Raw genomic sequence first — 21,872 nt, forward strand, 5'->3', positions numbered from 1 at the left:
GGAGGTAAATGGTGTGTGCATTACAGCCTGAATGGTGGCATTAGATTCTTATAGGAGCACCATCTGAGGTGGAAACAGTGTTAGCCAGAAACCATCCCCCTGCACCGTGGCTGTGGAAAAATTGTCTTCCACAAAACCGGTCCCTGGTGCCAAAAAGGTTGAGGACCACTGCTTCATACTATGATATATAAGATGCAAACCATCTTGTAAAGAGGCTTTAGTTCTAAAATAAATTATGTATCACCAAATAAACTAAAAGCTATAATTTCTCACTTCCTGAGGCTAAACATGTGATTTCCATGACCTGTGCAAAGGAGAATGACGAATCTTTTGTAGCAGGAAATCAGACATAATAATGTAGGTGGCCCACTTAAGTGATCTAAAGCTAGGACGTGCTTTAATAGGTGAGAAATCTTCTGTGATGCTGTTGCTTCTCCAAAGAAGGCATCATCAGCATTTTATTTAAAATAATTGAGACTATCATTTAACATCTCATCCTGCTGTCCTGCAACATTCCCAAATCTCCCCATCCATATAACCTCACTCCAACAGGTAGACTTGAGGGATTTTCTAGTGGCATTACACAGTTGGTTGACTTCTTACATAATATACAGCTGAAGGGAATGCCTCTGACTTTGGCCATGCTCATACAAACAGTACAGAACAGTGAGACTTAGTGCAGCTTAAACTTCTTCTGAGATTTCAAACTTAGGGTCACAAACCAGTTCCGGATCTTTTCAGAGTGTCAATCATGCCCTGGGAAATTTATGTGGCCTTTGTAGTATCTCCACAGCACAGAAACATTCAATAAAGCAGAAGAAAAAGTGATTTACCACAAATTCTACTGCAAAAAAAATGATTATATAACAAAAGCTTTAGAGCTAACCAATTCAGGTATGATTTAGTCAATCAGAAAGTCAATATAATGTAAGGTAATCTAGGCCATGGTTTGATTCTGTCTGTAATTTAACATTCTCTATAGTACGCCGTTAGAGATATCACCTGTGAAATACTAACCTTAATTTAGGTTGGCTAATAGCTATTTTTTGGCCCTGAAAACTCTCATTTATGCACAAACCATTTTAATTTTTTTTTTTTTTTTTTTAAGAAACAGGGTCTCACTATGTTGCCCAAGCTGCAGTACAAGGCCATTCACAGGCAACACCACAGCACACTGCAGCATTTAACTTAAGGCCTTGAGTGATCCTCCTGCCTCAGCCTCTCATCAAAACTGTTATAATTTTAGGAAAAAAAAAAATTCTACAATTAATTAGTGATGTCTCTCAAATTGTCTCCCTGAATTACCTAACAGTAAACATTTTTAGACAGAAAGCTTAGGTACAAAACAAGGGGAACCCTTCACGATATAGTATGAATATTGCCCTGGGTAACATGCTAAAAGATAAAAGGAACCCAGCTGAACTGGGAAAACAGACATTATAATCCAAGAGAATATATGTTCTACACAAACAGGGATATAAAAAGGGCAGACCCTAACAAGAATTAAAAGCATCCCTGAGGTCCACCTGATATGTCCCAATGTTCATTATAGGACTTTCCCATGCACAGCTTTCTCAGGGGTGGGGATGGAGATTGGAGACTCTTACTTGGTCAAGTTTGCCTTGAGATGGGTTTTAGATTAATACTTGGGATAAACTTATCAGGGGTAAAAATCTGCCTTCAAGTTTATTCACATAAGATCAGTATCAGTATAAAAGTTCTGGTTTCTTACCATATACCAAACTAAGTATATTTCCTGCTTTTACTGACATACTAACACCTATACTTCTCTTACAAAGCTTTTTTAAAGGACATTTTCTTGGTCCTTAAATATAAGTTAATCAGTATTTGACTCTTTCCTTATCATTTACCTTTAGCAAAGCCGACTTCCTCCAGCTCTCTGTCTGTCTCTCTCTCATACACACACACACACACACACACACACACACACACACACACACACACACACACACACGCACGCCACCAAAGTAAGCAGAAAGCTTCTACTGACCTTGAATAGTTGCCAGTGTACTGTTGCTCATTAGAGCTGGGCTGAGAGCACCGCTCAGGGTCCCTGGATTCAGACTGAGTAAGGCACCTCTGCAAGTCCAAAAGAGGAGTCACTTTATTACCATGCAGATGGAGGTCTCATTGTGACAACACATCAAAAAGAACTTACAAAAGGAAAATCCAACTGGGGAAATAGATGGAAATATTTATTTTGCTTTACTCTTCTACGGTTTGGTTATTGCTTCTCAGTTACTGCTTTCCTTGATGCTTACTCATACAAATGAGGTTATGATCAGCACAAAATGTAAGACTTTTAAAGTCATTTTGAATGACTTACTTTTTTCCAAAATGAAAGAAACATTCTAGAGAAAAAGATGTATTTACAAGGTCATTCTTATGTTTGACAATGACAGTATAAAATTGAGACTCTCATTACTACATCTCTTATCTATGCTTGAGAATTAGGAAGTAGGCAGTTGAGCGAGCGTAATGGGGAAAGTAAGAGTCAAGAATTCTGGGCGGGGCGCGGTGGCTCAAGCCTGTAATCCCAGCACATCTGGGAGGCCGAAGTGGGTGGATCACGAGGTCAAGAGATCGAAACCATCCTGGTCAACATGGTGAAACCCCGTCTCTACTAAAAATACAAAAAATTAGCTGGGCATGGTGGCACGTGCCTGTAATCCCAGCTACTCAGGAGGCTGAGGCAGGAGAATTGCCTGAACCCAGGAGGCGGAGGTTGCGGTGAGCCGGGATCGCGCCATTGCACTCCAGCCTGGGTAACAAGAGCGAAACTCCGTCTCAAAAAAAAAAAAAAAAAAAAAAAAAAAAAATTCTGGGCTTTCTTCCTGGCCCTGTCACCAAGGTAATCAATGACCTGGTATTTGGGGTCTTTCTCTGGAAACAAAGTTATAACTACTCCCTTTCCCAGGGTGTTAAGAAATTTAAACTCAACTATAATCAAGGTCCTTGGATGATCACAAAACAGTCCATTTCAAAGAGATTACTGCTTTAAAGACATTTTCCCCCCAGTTAAGTCAGGTGATGCAAAGTCTCCCCTACGAGTAATTCCAGGGATGACCTCCTCCTCACATGTGAATGAGATGAGAAAGCGCTTACCCAGCCGCAAACTGTGAGGGTGCCATCAGGCCTGGGTTTAGTCCTGCAGCAGCTGCCATGGCAGCAAGACTAGCATTTGCTGGCAACTGTGCAGCTCCTTGAAGGGCAGCAGCTGCTGCTGTTTGCAAACCTGATGCTGTCACCATCACCTGGCTGGTCCCAAGAGGGGAGGACAAAGGAGTGGAGGTGGTCTGTGTTGTGCTGGTCTCACTGGCACTGGATGCCTCGGAGGTGGAGGCCGAGGCAGAAGGGGAGGGACTCAGAGAGGGGGATGTGACTGCTGAGGAAGCCGGAGGTGCTGTGGAAATCACGGTTGCCGTATTGTTGGAGGTGGTATCTGAAGTGCCTGAAAAGACCAGATTAGAAGATGACCTTTTGTAAATGGTTTTGGAAGAATGGTGGGTTTACTCAGCCAAACTCTATAATCAATGGAATAATTAACCTACCACCTAGTAAATTTGCCCTTGTAAATTTGCTCTTTAATAACCTAGTTTAGTGCTTCTATGAAAATTACAACAAACATTTTAGAATCACAGCTATGAACCCTACTTTAAGAGATATGAGCAATCAAAGAAACAGAAAAGTTTTCCATTGCCTATTTCCTATTCAAGAAACAAAAGAAAGAATCATAGAAGCTCTAATTATGGAATACAACTTCTCTGGGGAAGAAAAAAAAAAACAAGAAGAAAACCTTCTGTAAAGCTCTTTTTCATTCAGAAATCTCCTTAGTGGTCTCCTCAGAAAAATCAAAACAAAAAGAAAAACAGAAAGTTATGTGCTTTTCTAAGAATTCAGTATCAACAAGATAGTATAAAAATGACTACGTGCCTTCTCTATGATATGCAAACAAGTAACTATTCTGTAATAAAAATTAGCTCCCAAAAATCCATTGTGGTAAAAAAAAAAAACAAAAACAAAAACATACAATGATACTATGAATCTCATAAAAGCTAGCATAAAAATGAAGATGTAAGAAATTATTATTTGTAGGCCAGGCATGGTGGCTCGTGCCTGTAATCCCAGAACTTTGGGAGGCTGAGGCAGACAGATCACAAGGTCAAGAGATCAAGACCATCCTGGCCAACACGGTGAAACCCTGTCTCTATTAAAAATACAAAAATTGGCCAGATGTGGTGGTGGGCGCCTGCAATTCCAGTTACTCAGGAGGCTGGGGCAGGAAAACTGCTTGAGCCCAAGGGGCAGAGGTTGCAGTGAGCAGAGGTCACGTCACTGCACTCCATCCTGAGCAACAGAGACGCTGCCTCAAAAAAAAAAAAAAAAAAAAAAGAAAAAAGTAAAATTAATTTCAGTTATATATTATATTTAACCTAATGTACCCAAAATATTAGCATTTCAAGATGAATCAATATTTCAATATTGATGGATACTAAATGGGTCTGCTTATAAAAAAGAAAAAGAGAAAAAATAAAAATTTAAATATCAAGTTATTCTGCCATTTTCCTTTCTGAGCTGAAAATGGTATCTTATTTTATGATTACAGTACACCTAAAGTTGAACTAGCCACACTTTAAATGTTCAAAAGCCATATGTGGCTGGTGGATGCCACGTCGGATACCACAGGTCTAAAATATGTCTGGAAATGAGGCCTGTGAGGTTCCAGAGGCAAGTGTGACTTAAAGAATGTTAAGTCAGTTTGCCTAAAGTAGAAATGGCTCACACAGCTCTCAGAGGACAGATAACCTTTCACAAAGCAGGAGATGCCAACTGTCCCCAGTGAGCTGTAATTCTGATGCTATCTATAAAAGACAGAATAGGCCCTTATTTCAGTTATCAGTAAGTGTTACTAGCATATTACAAAAATAGGCTGCCTAAACTAGCTGAAACTTAATTTAGTAAAATTCACTATGTTCTAGGATATAATCAACTATATGCAGTTGGTTCTCTGAATCCACATGTTCCACATCTGTGGATTCTACCAACTGTGCATCAAAAATATTTTTTAAAAATACAATAAAAAATAATATAAATTTTAGAACAATACATTATAACAACTATTTATATAGCATTTCTGCTGTGGTAGGTATTGTAAGTAACCTAGAGATGATTTGAAGTATAAAAGAGGATGTGAGTAGGTTATATATAAATACTATGCTATTTTAATTTTCTTTTTAAAATTTTTTTTTGAGACAAGGTCTCACTGTGCCACCTAGGCTGGACTGCAGTGGCATGACCACAGCTCCCTGCAGCTTCAACCTCTCAGACTCAAGTGGTATTTCCACCTCAGCCTCCCAAGTAGCTGAGGCTATAGGCGTGCACCACCACACCTGCCTAATTTTTCTATATTTTGTAGAGATGGGGTCTTGCTGGTCTTGTACTCCTGAGGAACTCAAGTGATTCTCCTGCCTCAGCCTCCCAAAATGCTGAAATTACAGGCATGAGCCACTGAGCCAGGTTGCTATTTTAAATAAGTGACTTGAACACCTGTGGATTTTGTTATCTGGTGGGGTTTTGAACCAATCCCCTGAAGACACTGAGGGAAGCAAAATCTAAGTGGCATTTTCTCAAGAAAGAAAACTCGAAAAGACAAAAAAAATGCATCTAAAAATTTATTAATGTGATAATTCTTTGAGGTATAAAATACTTTCAATACATTATTTTTGAAAACCCAGACCAATCAAAACAAACATTTCAGACTTATACAGGTATGACACATTGGAAAAAAATTTATGTAAAAGATAACATTTTTGGCTGGGTGCAGTGGCTCACACCTGTAATCCCAGCGCTCTGGGAGGCTGAGGTGGGCAGACCACATGAGGCCAGGAGTTCAAGACCAGCCTGACCAACATAGTGAAACCCTGTCTCTACTAAAAACACAAAAAAATTTGCTGGGCATGGTGGCAGGTGCCTGTAATCTCACCTACTAGGGAGGTTGAGGCACAAGAATCGCTTGAACCTAGGAGGCGGAGGTTGCATTGAGATTGCACTCCAGCCTGGGTGATGACATGAGACTCCGTTTCAAAAAAAAAAAAAAAAAGGATAACCTTTTTTTGATGATGAAATCTTTTAAAAGGCTAAGGATTCTAGTGTAGACACTTGCATGCATGAGTAAAGATACCCCTCATTTTGGAAAAGTATGAGGGAAAGCCTCGCTTGCCTGCCTGCTTCCTGTTCATATGCTGAAATAAAGTTTGCCAGTTCTTTATTCACATTCACAGCTCACCACTAGCCCTTCCATTCAGGGGGAAGGACGCTTGAATAACAGAAGCTACAAAATGTCAGGAAAAACCCTTACAAGCTACTGATATTAAGTAATGTAATCTTGCATTAATTACTATGAATAAGTAACCAAAAATCACCAGACAATGAAAAAGCCAACAGCACACAACAAATGGCACAAAATGAATTAAAAAAGTGAATGCCAAAAAACCCTAACTTAAAAAAAAGATATATTACCAGAGTTCAAGAAAGACACTAATTCACATTGAAAATGCTCACTGAAGGCCAACGAGGGTAAGTTTTAAAAGGCCCCTTCTCTTTGAAACCTCATAATGAAATTTTAGAAGAGTAAAGATAAAAAGATCCTTAAAGTTTAGAGAGAGATAAAACAAGAAAAAAGAGATTGAAATCAGACTTTTCATCAACAACACTTGATGCTTAAAACACAACAAAATTCAAAGGAAAAATAATTTTGTAATTGGAAAAACTCCAAAAAAATTGTGAGGGCAAAATAAAACTTCTCAGTTATATATGTATTTAGAAATTTTACCTCTCACGTAACCTTTCTAAATAAAATTACTTGATTACATGCTCCAGACAAAAAGGAATCAAAAAGGAAGGCAGGGGATCTGAGAAACATTGGATCTAACTCAGGAAAACAGTGAAAACAAATTAAAATAAGCAATCATAAAAATCCCAAGAACAAAGGCTTCAGGAAGAAAACAGACTGCATTAGGTAAGTTGTATGATTAAGACATTGGCTATCTTTAATAAATAACATGATAAAGAAACATGCTACTTTTCTCAACAGTTTCTAGAAAAAAAGAAGGCAGTAAAAAAATGTCAGAGGAAAAGAGGTTGCACCTGAAAGTTACAGTCCAAAGAGGAAAAAAATTTAAAAGCAGGCATGGTTTTGAGCAATGGCTGACAAAAGACTAAGAAAGACAATCCACTTGACACTGACTCTTCTTCTCTTTCAAGGGCAATGACACAAATTCAGCAGCTTAAAACAACACAATTTATCATTTCACAGTTTTTGTGGGTCAGGTGTCCAGGCGCAACCTAGCTGAGTCTTCTGCTTAGAGTATCATAAAGCTGCAATCAAACATTGTACCAGACAAATACTACTGAAATTGTACATACATGTACATTAAAAAGATTTAAAGAGAAAATAAAAATAGTACTTGTGATTGTTTTTTCCTTTTAAATTTCCTAATAATGTTGTTTCTTAATAATTAAAAAAAAAATTCATTCCAGGAAACAGTATCAACATGTCAGAAAACAATCACAATTAGGTCCACATAAATAGGCTGAGTAACTGAGCTCAAGAAAACGTGATTGATAAGAAATACCAAAAACTGATGAAAATTTTTAGCTAGCACTGAGTATTAAAATCTTTCTAAATTATTTTTCCCCATATTTTAAAAAAACTGCAAAACGATTAAAATCTTTGTAAAATTATTTTCCCCCATATTTTAAGAAAACTGCAAAACGATTTGTTCTTAATGCATAAACTATTAGGATTTTTTCTGTAAAAAATAGGTATTTTTAGACCTAAAGCAATATAATTTGTTGGGAAGGTAAGATTCAGTTCATAATTTACCAGGTGACTGGCAGTCAGTTTGGACAACAAGGTCCTCAGAGATGAAACTTCATGTTCTTGGTGCCCGACACAATGCCAATCAATCACTAACAGTTTGCTTTTTAAGAGGAAGCGCTCAATATTATATATATGCCTAACCAAGGTTCTTAAACATATTCTTGAACGAAGGTTCTTAAAACTGGAATCTGTAGGTATCTACACATAGCCTTGGGATGGGGTTTGACAGGAGATGTCATTTATAAACCTCCTTAAATTTTACTAAAACTTGTGTATATGTCTATTTAGTGGAAGGAAAAGTCTGTAGCTTTCATTAATTCTTTTTTTTTTTTTTTGGAGACGGAGTTTCGCTCTTGTTACCCAGGCTGGAGTGCAATGGCGCGATCTTGGCTCACCGCAACCTCCACCTCCTGGGTTCAGGCAATTCTCCTGCCTCAGCCTCCTGAGTAGCTGGAATTACAGGCACACACCACCATGCCCAGCTAATTTTTTTTTGTGTTTTTGGTAGAGATGGGGTTTCGCCATGTTGACCAGGATGGTCTCGATCTCTTGACCTCGTGATCCACCCGCCTTGGCCTCCCAAAGTGCTGGGATTACAGGCTTGAGCCACTGTGCCAGGCCCAGCTTTCATTAATTCTTAAAGAGGTCCAACATCCAGAAGAGGTCAAGAAGTACTTTTTAAAATAAGCAAAAATTAATGGATGGTTGGATGCAGAAAAAAAATAACATTTTTAAATAATGTATTCCAATAATGTAGAAATTTAATATAACATAAAGCCATTTATTCAATTTTTATATCATGGTTAGGTCCTAGAGCCAAGGAAGTGTTATAAATTTAAAACAAAAGTGAGAAAAATAAGTCCTCACCTCTAGGTTAAATCAAGCTTCATTATGTAATATCATGAATCTACTCAATGATTTACCAGTAAATAACCAACCTGGTGAATAATTACAGCATGTCTTATGCACTATGTATCACTAAAAAACATCTAATGACAGTGCTAAGTGATTTTAAATTTATTGGGAAAATTTGCTACTTAAAGGAAGGCAAAGAAAAAAAACCCATTCATTTTATTGTGAGTATGTCATGCACTGAGCTAGGCATCAAGAGTTTAAAAAGAATACTCAATCTTCTGAGAAGTACAAAGTCTACTGGGAAAGACAGATGTGTAAAAATAAAGTATAAGACAGGTATGTGGAAATGAATAGTTTCCTGGAGAAGCTAAATAATATTTCCAAGAAAAGTTGACACACAAGCTGGGGTAGTTTTATCAAAAACAGATCAAGAACTGCAGGCTAAGATGGACATTTCCAGTGTAGGGATGTTTACAAAGGTACAGTTGGAGCCCTCCTGTGTGCTGAGAGTAGGGCAGGCAAAAGACTAGCAGGAGATCAGGTTCAGACTGGAAATAACCTCCTATAAATTGACAAACTTGGATGTTTTCCTGAATGCAAAAAGCCATAGCTATTGAAGGTTTTTGAGGAGTTACTTGAAAGAAAATGTTTATGAGCAACACCTATGTTTAGTTACAGCCTTAATTCACAATTTAATGGCAGATTCTTATAATAACCCATCACAGTCCTCCCACGTGCTCAGCAGGTGCATGGCCTGGCAGCTGCTTACCTGTAACTGAAAGATTCGTCACACCAGCACTGGTCAGAGGGAGGACAGGGCTGACTGTGAGGGTAGTTGCTGCACTGCTAGTCACAAGGCTTGGTGTGGTCGCCACCTTGAGGTCAGAAATGAAAACATGGACAAAGCACTTAAAAATCATTTTATAGTCACTCTTTGGTCTTGGAATTGAGACATCTGACATCCTATGTAGGAAAGCTGCTATTTCATACCTATCTCATGAACTTTATGACTACAAACCCACCACTTAACAACTACAACTTTCCTGTAAACTAACATGTGCTTTTAATGCTGACTTTAGTTTAAAAAGTCTGCCAGTATGGAATGCTATTCAATTAAAATAAAACCAAATTAAAAAAAAAAAAAGAACAGAAATACAAACTCAACAATATTCCCATATTTTGAATCCTGGCAATGTAGAAGTCACATATACAATCATCCTAAAAATCAAGGGAGTCACATGACCACTGTATGTCTCTTCAATCTAGGAGTAATGCAAACAGCAGAAGTTACTCAATGAGGTTTCATAGCAAAGAATCATATGTTGTTTGAAAGTAAAAGATCTTAGATAATTGTTTTAATACAAGTTCAGAGCTGAAGGTCTGGCAATTTACTGTCAATCATGTGAGTGTAAGTTTAATTGGGCTGTAGGACTCAATATGAATAAAAAGTAAAGATTTTCTGAGATAACTGGAATGAGCAGCAACTTTATTCCCATGGTTACAGAGTATTCTAAGTGTAGTTCCTTAGATAAGAGTATGATGGAAATGCAATGAAAAACTTAAAATTGTTCACTTTAAAAATTAAGAAAGGCGGGCAGGGTGCGGTGGCTCACACCTGTAATCCCAGCACTTTGGGAGGCTGAGGTGGGTGGATTACCTGAGGTCAGGAGTTCAAGACCAGCCTGGCCAACATGGTAAAATCCCGTCTCAACTAAAAACACAAAAAAATTAGTGGGGCCTGGTGGTGGGTACCTGTAATCCCAGCTACTTTGGGAGTCTGAGGCAGAAGAGTTGGGAGGCAGAGGGTGCAGTGAGCTGAGATCGCACCAATGCACTCCAGCCTGGGCGATAAGAGCAAAACTCTGTCTCAATTAAAAAAAAAAAAAAAAAAAAAAAAAAAGGCTGGGTGTGGTGGCTCACACCTGTAATCCCAGCACTTTGGATGGCTGAGGCAGGTGGATCACTTGAGGTCAGAAGTTCGAGACTGGCCTGGCTAACATGGCGAAACCCCACTTCTACTAAAAATACAAAAAATAAGCCGAGCATAGTGGTGGGCACCTGTAATCCCAACTACTCTGGGAGGCTGAGGCCGGGAGAACTGCTTAAACCCAGGAGGCAGAGGTTGCAGTGAGCCGAGATCGTACCACTGCACTCCAGCCTGGCTGATGGACTAAGACTCTGTCTCAGAAATAAATAAATAGATTAGATAGACAGATAGACTGACCGACCAGTAAGTTTTTGGGTTAATAACAGTGAGATTTCACCCTCTGTGCAGGGGTACCTCAAGACCAGTGACCAGTGACCTCAGCAAAAAAGAGAGAAAGAGAGAAAGAGAGAGAGAGAGAGAGAGAGAGAGAGAGAGAGAGAGAGAGAGAATTTCGTTACCTTGATACTGTCTAAAATATAAATTCATATGCATTTGATGTATTTATTCATTAAAATCCTATTATGAAATAAACTGATTTAACAGGTCATTTGCAAAATTGCAAAAATTAGCCCTTGAGCTTGGACCCCCTTTTTTTCCTTCTTACCAGTGAAGTCGGGCTGGGGAAAATTGCTTTGATAGGTGAGCTGCTGGTCCCACCACTGCTTGGTGGGTTGATTCTTTTTTCTTTCTGGCGGCGGTTACAGAACCAAACACGAATCACCTCTTTTTCCATGTTGAGCTGATCAGCAATCATAGTGATCTCTTCCGAGGTAGGCTTTTGATTCTGAAGGGTGAAAAAACATAATTCCAAAAGTTATCCTCTGGAATAACTTTTTGAACTACTAGCATAATCATATCAGTATATAAACAAACAAATGAGGAGGGACAGGTTAGAAAATGAAGTGGGGATACATATGACCATCCACATTAGGCCACTTTCAACAGAGAGATTCTGTAGATAGAAGTTCTAATGAACATATACTTACTAAACTTATTTATATTAACTTAGAATAAGTTATCCTCGAATATCTGTATTTTTTCATTTTTAAGATCTATTAATTGTGAATAAAATTAACAAAATACCAATACAACCCTATGTATTAGTAGGAATTTAACCTTTCTTCATGCTTCATGCTATCTAATTTGGACCTCACATTAAGAAAGTCAGGTATTACACAGATGAAGGACCTTCAGCTTAAAGAAATCATGTGATTTGCCCAATCACACAGTAAGTGGTAGAGCTGATAAAAATTCTGAATTCAGTGTCCTTCTAATATGCTCAAGTCTTTTCTAAATTAGAGAATTCAAAATTTTCTTAAAAGCTTTGATTATGATATTGCCTGGCACAAAAAAAATAATTGGCAAGTATCTCTTGCATTAACTTAAGCTCCACAGCCTAACATTCAAGGTCGCTAGTGTTCCAGTCCCAAATTACTATTCCAGGCATACAGACACTAGAATTTAACCAACCAATCTACTAGAGTGTCTCCTGGTACACTATGGTTTCCCTCACTCCAATGTTTTCCCCACTCTGAGGGGAAAACACTCATGCGTTTCCTCTGCTTTAAGTACTTTCCATCCACTTTTTCTAGTCTGTGGAATTAATTCCTATGTATCCTATGGTAGCTGCTACCTCTCTCATACTGAGTGCTCACATGGATATGACTCTGGTCTCTCCTGAAACTTGCAGAACTCTGGTTCTGTCTCCTATGTCAGTCGGTTACTTACTTATTTCATCTATTACATTAAAATCATCCATAAGGGCAGAGGCTGACAGGTCATCTTTTATCACCTACAGTTTCTACTAAGTACTAATGTTAGGTCCTACACAGACAATCCCATGTACAGAAAAGTAAAAACCTCACTGACCTCCAAGAAACTCTTCTCTAAGGCCACACGGATGTTGGTCTCTATGCTGGTGCGTTTCTTCCTCCTACGGCTCAAGCCCTCAATTCCTGGAGAATTCAGGGCACTTGGGCTGGAGAGGGATGAATCAGATGAGAGGTTCTCTGTAAGAATGAAGAAAATATAGAAATAAAATAAGCTGAGCACAGTGATTCATGTGTATAACATGCATATTAACAACAAAACTGACAAAATAATCTACATGCAAGTATGAAAAGGTTTTCACATAACCTATGTTGCAATATTGCTTATTGGCCAGGCACAGTGGATCACACCTGTAATCCCAACACTTTGGGAGGCTGAGGTGGGAGGATCACTTGAGTTCAGGAGTTCAAGACCAGCCTGGCTACCATGGTGAAACCCTGTCTCCACCAAAAATATAAAAATTAGCTGGGCATGGTGGCGTGTGCCTGTGGTCCCAGCTACTTGGGAGGCTAAGGTGGGAGGATCACTTGAACCTGGGAGGTAGAGTTTGCAGTGAGCTGAGATCATGCCACTGTACTCCAGCCTGGGCAACAGAGTGAGACCATGTCTCAAAAAATACAGCTTACTACTATGGATATTTCTGCTGTCCTTATTGGCATTCTTTGTCCTAGGATAGTTGACAATATTACCACTACTTTTGGATTTCTGTTTCTGAGAAAGAAGTTGTTTACTATTCCTACCCTTAAACTCAGCTCTGTCTCTCATTTCTGTTTATAAATTCTGAGGATAAAAAGAAGAAAGCTTCTTGGAAATTACTGAATGTTTAATATTTATCTTGTAAATGGCCTCTCATTTTATTGGTATAATCTAGGGTAAAAAGAAAAGAAACAAATGAAATATTTATAAATTCTTTGAAGTTAAATCACAGAGTCCTGTGATTTCACAGTTTAATAACCTTGGGCATATCAGACACATCTGAGTTTGTTTCTGCTATATGTAAAATAAGATGGAGGGAGTAAACCAGTAGTTTTTATCTGTGGACTCAGGAAACAGACGGCTAGGCCTCACCAATAGCTACTGAATAAAACTCTCCAAGGATGCGTGTTTCAGGCTTGTCTTTTCCAAAGGCCTAGTTTTTGTTGACATCTACAATAAGAACCATAGTCTAAGCAATTTAGATGATTCCTGTAACTTTCATAGTCTATGATTCTGTGACTCAAAATCCAAATCTTCCAAAAGGAAATCTTAGCACAAAAAACATAAGACAAAGCTAGTAGTTCAACTTTTCTGAATGAATCGTGTGGTCATTTGAAATAACAAAAGCAGAAATACTACAGGAACAAGTTCTATGATAATTCATCAAGGAATAAACAATAAGCTTGCACTTCAAGCTTATCTAAATACACAGGCCTTCTTATCCTATTCCTTCAACTGTGTATGTATTCGTAATCCTGGCTCAAATACGAGAAGTATTTCAGGCTAAAAATTATTGCTAATTATTTAGACTATGACTACTAGAATATTTAAATGAATCAGCTTTCTGATTTACATCACCGTAATTTATAATGATCACCAAAGGATTAGTAAGCTTCAAGGTTCTATAGTAACAAAAGTAGAGTAACAAATATAAACCCCAATTTATATAACAACCTCCCTGTAAAATTCCAATGAATGACAAAGAAATGTCTTATATATTCACTTACCTGCATCATTTAGCCACTTCTCTAAAAGTGGCTTCAACTTGCACATGTTCTTAAAGCTGAGGTTCAAGGCTTCAAAGCGAGAGATGGTAGTTTGGCTGAAATCATTTCCATATAGTTTCCCCATAGCAAGCCCAACATCACCCTACACATAATACAGAGCAGAAGAAGAGAGGAAATAGAGAGTCATCTCATCAATGCTTAAAGCCTTTACTCTGTGGTGTTGCTCCAGTAACTGCTGCAGACAAAGGGTCAATAATTATTCTACTTACAGGGTCCCACATAAACTCCATCCCTAAGCCAGTCACAGCATTACTGTGAGGACTCTGTTAGGCCTGATCATTACAGTGTTCAATACTGTCCCATATCGTCCCTATTTTGAATCTCTTTTTGCCACCTTACGCAATCATGGAGATACCAAAATTTCAACTAGGTATCAAAAATAGTGCTGATATTCTAACAAGCCCCTTAACTGATACAACCAAAGTGATTTTCAAGTAATCTTTAAAAATGAATTTATCTGGTCTAGGCACAGCGGCTACATCTTTAATTCCAGCACTTTGGGAGGCCTAGGCATACATGAGTGGATTGCTTGAGTCCAGGATTTTCAGACCAGCCTGGGCAACATGACAAAACATCTACGAAAAATACAAATATCAGCCAGGTGTGGTGGCATGTGCCTATAGTCCCAGCTATTTGGGAAGCTGAGGTGGGAGGATCTCTTGAGCCTAGCAGGTCAAGGCTATAGCGAGCCATGATCATGCCATTGCACTCCAGTCCAGGTGACGGAGTGAGACCCTGTCTAAAAAAATAAAAATAAAAAAATAAAAAAATTAAAAAATTAAAAAAGAAAAATAAAAATAAATTTATCTTGATCACCTACAGGTATTATATATAATTCTCTAGATAACCCAAGATATTTCTGAACTAACCAAACTTCCCAAAAATCACTTTAAAAATTAGAAATCATCTCTTTCTTCTTTTCCCTATCAAGTATTTCTGGAAGCAGTGAAAAAAAAATCTATTTTCACTCCTAGTTTGGATTTCAAAGTTAGTTACAAAAAACAGGTATTCTAAAAGACTACTTTTGTAACCATCATAGAAATAGAAATTCACAGTAGAGAGGTTTGACCCATTTAGTCAAACCTTCATGGGCACTGGAAACTTGGTAACCTTATAGCAATAGAACAATGATGCCCTGAATATATTACAAAAGATGTCTTTCTCTATAATCCTATAACCTTTGAAATGTATACAGAGCTTTTCTTCTTGCTGAATCTCTCTTGTTCAAGCTGGAAAAAAAAAGCCGTATCTTAATAGTTACTTTACATAGAGGAAACAGAAGTTCAGAGTTTAAATGATTCATTCACCCATTCACTCCAATTAGTTTATTGACAGGGCAGAAAGGCAGCCTCATTTCTTGTCCAAAGTACGATATGACTATTCTAATATGAGACAGCTAACTATTCTGGCAACACTTATTTTGAACTGGGATTATCCCAATCCTTTGATTTCACCCCAGTCCATCTTTTGAATACTACGTTTTTTATTAGCACCTAATAAAAAATTGGTAATTGGTTTAAAAAAAAAAACATTTTTAAAACCTCAATTTCTTTTTGGTGAGCAACTTCTGGTAAAAAATTTAACAGATGAGACATGTTGGAACTGTAAGATCAAATGAGGCACACAAAATACCTGAACTTCAACTGATTGATATCCTCTGCCTTCCCATAGAGCCACTAGCCACATGTGGCTATTTAAGTTTAAATTAATTAAAATCCAATAAATTAAAAATTCAGTTCCTCAGCATCACAGCCCTTCCAAATGCTCAACAGCCACAAGTATACAGTGGCTATTGTATTGGACCACACAAATACAGAACACCCCATCATCACAGAAAGTTTAAGACAGTTCTGAATATACTGAAGTAGACTGCTTATTGATTTCCTTCCAATTACAGGGAAACTGAAAGAACCAGAGTTAGTGGTGAGCAGGGCATAAATGCTATCCATCACATCTATACTGTAGACAAATATATCCAAAGATATAGATGACTATGTTATCTATACCTATATCTCTATTTATTTATTAAATGTTACTTCATTCAGGCCAGGCATGGTGGCTCACACCTGTAATTCCAGCACTTTGGGAGGCTGAGGCGGGTGGATTACTTGAGGTCAAGAGTTCGAGACCAGTCTGGCCAACATGGCGAAACTCCATTGCTACTAAAAATACAAAAATTAGCTGGGCGTGGTGCGCACCCCTGTAATCCCAGCTACTCAGGATGCTGAAGCAGGAGAATTGCTTGAAACCCAGGAGGCGGACGTTGCAGTAAGCCAAGATCATGCCACTGCACTCCAGCCCGGGCAACAGAATGAGACTATCTCAATAAAATAAAATAAAATAAAATATATTACTTCAGTCAATCAAATATTCACTAAGTGCCTACTATATGTCAAGCACTAAACTTACGCTTTGTGTATCACATGTATTCATGTCATGGTCATCTTGTTTAGATTAGAGCTGGTGCCAACTAACCCTGCAATTCTTTGAGTATGAGAACTTATGTAGCAGTTAGATGGCAACAGGCGTTTTCTGGAATAGTAACTGCATGGTATGCTACAGATTTTCACAAACTTCTATCTTATTATAAAAGTAACAATTTAACAAGTAAAAAATAAATCTACAGCCTGGGCAATAGGCTAAATATGCTAACCTTATACTTATTTCAGCTTTGTGACTTACTCCTATCAATCTAGTTTTATGTTTAGCTTTTTTTTAAGGAGAGACCCCATCTCTCCCCAAAAAAAGAAAAAAAATTAGCTGGGTGTGGTGCATGTACCAGCAGTCCCAGCTACTTGGGAGGCTGAGGTGGGAAGATCACTTGACCCCAGAAGTTTGAAGCTGTAGTGAGCTTTATTTTTGTGCCACTGCATTCCAGTCAGAGCCGACATAGACCCTCTTTCTAAAAAAAAATAAGTCAATAAAAAATATATTTAAAAAAATCACGACAGTAACTGTAAGAAATGATACCTAAAGGTGGTGGCTGGAAATAAAACTATGCCACTAACTAACTAGAACCATGATAAAGTGAGTTTATCATTTATTAACAATATATTTTATTTCACATTTAAACTGCTTGATTAAACAAAAAGCAACAGGCTCCTCAGTTAACATACTAATTTTCATTAATTTGGTACAGGCTTGGTTTAGTGCTCTTTAGTCATAACCCAATTCACAACCATCTTGGGTTATCACTCACAAAAGTAAACGTTTTAAGTAGTCGATTCATATACGATCTTAACTATATTAAAACCTTTTGATTTTTTAAAAAGAGCAAAACAAAAAAGAAACAAAGACTGGGACTGGGAAACAATGAATGTATCACATATGATAAATGTATTATACTATGATACGCTTTTTAATTGTGCAAAGACATCCATAGTAATCCTTTAATAAGCAATTACATAATTAGAAAGTAACTGTTTAAAACATCTAATAATATGTATATTTAATCAGAGAACAGGGATTTGTTTCAGCACATAACTTGACTGGCTAAAACTGCATGTGGGTAATACAAATAAGTTGGACACAGAACCACCTTTGAGTAACTAAAATTGAAGTATCTGACTTAAAAACAGAGGTTGATAGACTGATTTTCCATTCTGCACAGTAGTATATACTTTAACTTACATAGTCCAAGTTTGTGAACCATTGCCCCGTTGTGTCAAAGTCATTTCAAAAAATAAGGAATGATCATGCCAAAAAATAGGATAAAACCATAAAACAAAACATGAGACCATAAGGAAGCTCCTTTACCTGGAGGGATGTGCAGAGGGGGAGAAAAATGTAATACTGGCGATATACTGAGTCAGATGCCACAGAAAGGCAAACCACTGTTTCAGTAAAAGTTAAAGATTTTTAAAAGCCTTAACATCTTTGGCATATCACTTAGGCAACAATCTCTTAGAGAACCTAAGAGTATGCTGCAGGAAAAGCTTAAACCTTGAGGCACTGCTATCAATCTAGTTTTACGTTTTGCTTTTTTTTTTTTGAGATGGAGTCTTGCTCTGTCGCCCAGGTTGGAGTGCAGTAGTGCGATCTCAGCTCACTGCAACCTCTGCCTCCCGGGTTCAAGCAATTCTCCCTGCCTCAGCCTTCCAAGTAGCTAAGATTATAGGTGCCCACCACCACACCTGGCTAAATTTTTGTATTTTTAGTAGAGATGGGGTTTCACTATGTTGGCCAGGGTGGTCTTCAACTCCTGACCTCAGGTGATCCACTCACCTCAGCCTCCCAAAGTGCTGGGATTACAGGCATGAGCCACCACACGCAGCCTAGCTTTCTTTTTAAAACAAGTCAGATCATTTAAGATGCTTTGACAGTATTAAAATGTTTCTGGATAATTTGTTTCTTAATAAGTGAAACTTCTCACAAATGTAACTGTATTTCCTCTAAAATCATGCCTATTTAAAAAAATCATTTTATATTTCCCAATACAATTCATTTCCTTGAGCAAAAATGAATTCCCAAAGAAATGCAAGTCTGGGCTGGGCAAGGTAACTTACACCTGTAATCTCAGCATTTTAAGAAGCTGATGTGGGCGGATTTCCTTGAGCCCAGGAGTTCGAGACCAGCCTAGGCAACATGACAAGACCACATCTCTACAAAAAATACAAAAATTAGCCAAGTGTGGTGGTATGCCTGTAGTCCCAGCTGCTCAGGAGACAGAAGCGGGAGAATCCCTTGAACCCTGGAGGTCTCAGCCTGGGTGACAGACCAATACCCTGTCTCAAAAAGAAAAAAAAAGATACATATGTATCTTTTTTATATAAAAATATATATAAATGTGTTCTTAAAAACACCCATCCATCCCTTAATACATGTAGGGATGGTATCCTCAGATTTCGACCTACCAGGCCAGGTGTGACATTACTGTACTTTCAACACAAAATAATTTGAATAATATTTAAGTAGTGGCTTAAAAACTTCAAATAGTAGGCCAGGAGCGGTGGCTCATGCCTGTAATCCCAGGATTTTGGGAGGCTGAGGTGGGCATATCTCCTGAGGTTAGAAGTTCGAGACCAGCCTGACCAACATGGAGAAACCCCATCTCTACTGAAAATACAAAATTAGCCGGGTGTGGTGGCTCATGCATGTAACCCCAGCTACTCGGGAGGCTGAGGTAAGACAATCACTTGAACCCAGGAGGTGGAGGCTGTGGTGAGCCGAGATCCTGCCATTGCACTCCAGCCTGGGCAGCAAGAGTGAAACTGTTTCAAAAAAACAAAACAAAACTTCAAATGGTAACCATATTCCCTGGAAAGAAAACATCAGATTTTTCCTGATTCCATAAAAGCACCCAATCTAATCCATACTTGTTTTTTTGTTCACCTAATGATCTTGCACCATTTTACATAAATAAATTTCATTCAGTTTAATTCCTTGCCTGTTTAAAAGTATTATTTGCAGGATGGGCGCAGTGGCTCACACCTGTAATTCTAGCACTTTGGGAGGCCAAGGTGGGAGGATTGCTTGAGGCCAAGAGTTCAAAACCAACCTGGCCAACATAGTGAGACCACGTCTCCAAAAAAATATGACAGGTAATCAAAGAGTAAGTCAATGGTAGTGCTTAATACAAACAAAAATGCTATATATCCAGACAACTGTTTAAATCATTAAATATATTCACTCTACTTTAAAAGTCCTCAGCTGACAAATTCCAGAAAATTAATTTGGATTTTGGTTAATTTGGGGTTTTCATCTTCTAGAGATTCTTAATTGGTTTCAGCACAGGCTTGGAGAGTGTGTGCACCTGTGCTTGCACGCATATCTCTATCACCCCCCCCTTCCAAAACATTATTTTTATTTTTATTTTTTATTTTTTTAGAGACAGTGTCTTGCTCTGTCACTTACGCTGGAGTGCGATGGACCAATCATGGCTCACTGCAGCCTCGACCTCTTGGGCTCAAGCAATCCTCCCACCTCAGCCTCCTGATAGCTTGGACTACAGTTAAATTTTTTATTTACTTACTTTTTGTAGAGACAGGGTCTCACTAGAGGCCAGGCTGGTCTCCAATTCCTGGGCTCAAGCAATCCTCCCACCTCAGCCTCCCAAAGTGCTGGGATTATAGATGTGAGCCACTGCAATCTACCACAATAAACTATTTTTAAACAACCCTTCTAAGCGTTTCCCCTTTTAGATACTATAATACACCCTGTAATCCTTACTCTCTCAATCTTACCTATGTAGCACTAAGGTCTACGGCCAGATATTCTTCAAATAACAAAATCCTCAGTACAGTCAAAATATCTCCAACACAATCTCTTAAACTCTCACAATTTACTAATGTATTATGATTTCAGAGGCCTGTGTTCTGAAAGGAACCATAAAGCTTCTAGACTAACATTAAACCATATGTTAAAAATGCAGGAAAAGGCTAACAAAAAGGCACAGTTTAAAACCAAAAATATATTCCTCATGGCTGAGGAACATAGTGTTCCTTAGAAGCCTCTTTGGACATATAAAGCAAATACAGTTGTCCCTCGGCATGCACAGGGGATTGGTTTTGGGACCTCCCTTGGATACCAGAATCCACTGATGCTCAAGTCCTTGAAATTATAAAGTGCATATTTGTATTTAACATACGTGTATCCTTTCCATATACTTTAAATCATCTCCAAGTTACCTATGACACTTAATGTAATATAAATGCTATATAAATCGTTGTATTGTTTAGGAAATAATAGCAAGGAAAAAAGTCTATACAAGTTCAGTACAAACATGACCATCCTTTTTGGCACCCCTTATCCCAAATATTTTGGATTGGTTGAATCCACAGATGTGAACTCCATGAATATAGCCGGCCAACTGTATTTGAACCCAGCCAAGGAGGGCAATCAATGTAAGGACAATTCACCCTACCTGAGTGAATCCAAGTTTGATTCGTCTTTGTTTGAAGGTCTTGGCAAACTGCTCAAGCTCCTCAAGGTCACTGGGCTCCTCCAAGCTGGGAGTATCAATTCGCTTTGGTGTTGACTGGCTCTGTGGAAGTGTCTGAATTGGGGTTGCTGCTATTGTGCGTGTTGGGGTTGCTGGCTGTGGGAGAAAGAATAAAACGATGAGGACAAACATGTGAAGAGATATTTAGGTTCACTCCAACTAAACAACTTAAGGAAATAGCCATATTCATGGAGAACTATGAAGACCATGTAACACTACAGAATGTACAACAGTTCAGTGAGCAAAGCAGACAGTGAAATTATGTATACTGTAATTACAAGATTAAGCGTGTCATTCTATAGAAGAAAACATGAATATACAAAAATAAAATCTATTGTAACTGGGTTTTCAAATGGTCTGAATACCTATATCTTATGTCTTTTAATAAATTACTCTTTATTTCAGAAAATCTATTTCATAAATCTGGCACTTAAACTGTCAAAACAGTAGAGAGCCCGTCTTGTTTACCACTATCACATCTCCAACCTGTGACACAGTATTATAAAAATAGTATTCAAGATCATTAAAACTATTTTAAGGGGAAAAGTAAACCACCTGTAGTTTAAATAGCTTATAACGGGTTTCACTTTTGTTTATCTCTTCAAGTTTGTTCCCCAAGGACCTACATTTTTAAACCTTTTACTATAATTATGG

The 21,872-nt window shown here is 38.1% G+C and overlaps 1 protein-coding gene across 5 annotated transcripts in view; it reads right to left on the reverse strand.

The window, feature by feature from the left end:
- The window catches only part of POU2F1 (POU class 2 homeobox 1), a 187,635-nt gene that overhangs the window by 1,032 nt on the left and 164,731 nt on the right, over positions 1-21,872 (reverse strand). For 4 of the 5 annotated variants that reach the window (XM_003928083.3, XM_003928085.4, XM_074390104.1 and 1 more), the window contains exons 9-15: positions 21,141-21,314; positions 14,219-14,360; positions 12,555-12,694; positions 11,290-11,469; positions 9,528-9,633; positions 3,127-3,472; positions 2,012-2,100 (exon numbers count right to left, since the gene is read on the reverse strand). In XM_003928083.3, the coding sequence (XP_003928132.1) occupies positions 2,012-2,100; positions 3,127-3,472; positions 9,528-9,633; positions 11,290-11,469; positions 12,555-12,694; positions 14,219-14,360; positions 21,141-21,314 (1,177 nt within the window). Of the gene's footprint in view, positions 1-2,011; positions 2,101-3,122; positions 3,473-9,527; positions 9,634-11,289; positions 11,470-12,554; positions 12,695-14,218; positions 14,361-21,140; positions 21,315-21,872 lie in introns of those variants that run through there. The other variant, XM_074390105.1, reaches the window with a different exon arrangement.

This window comes from Saimiri boliviensis, chromosome 19, assembly GCF_048565385.1.
Source record: "Saimiri boliviensis isolate mSaiBol1 chromosome 19, mSaiBol1.pri, whole genome shotgun sequence".
Lineage (NCBI taxonomy): Eukaryota > Metazoa > Chordata > Mammalia > Primates > Cebidae > Saimiri > Saimiri boliviensis.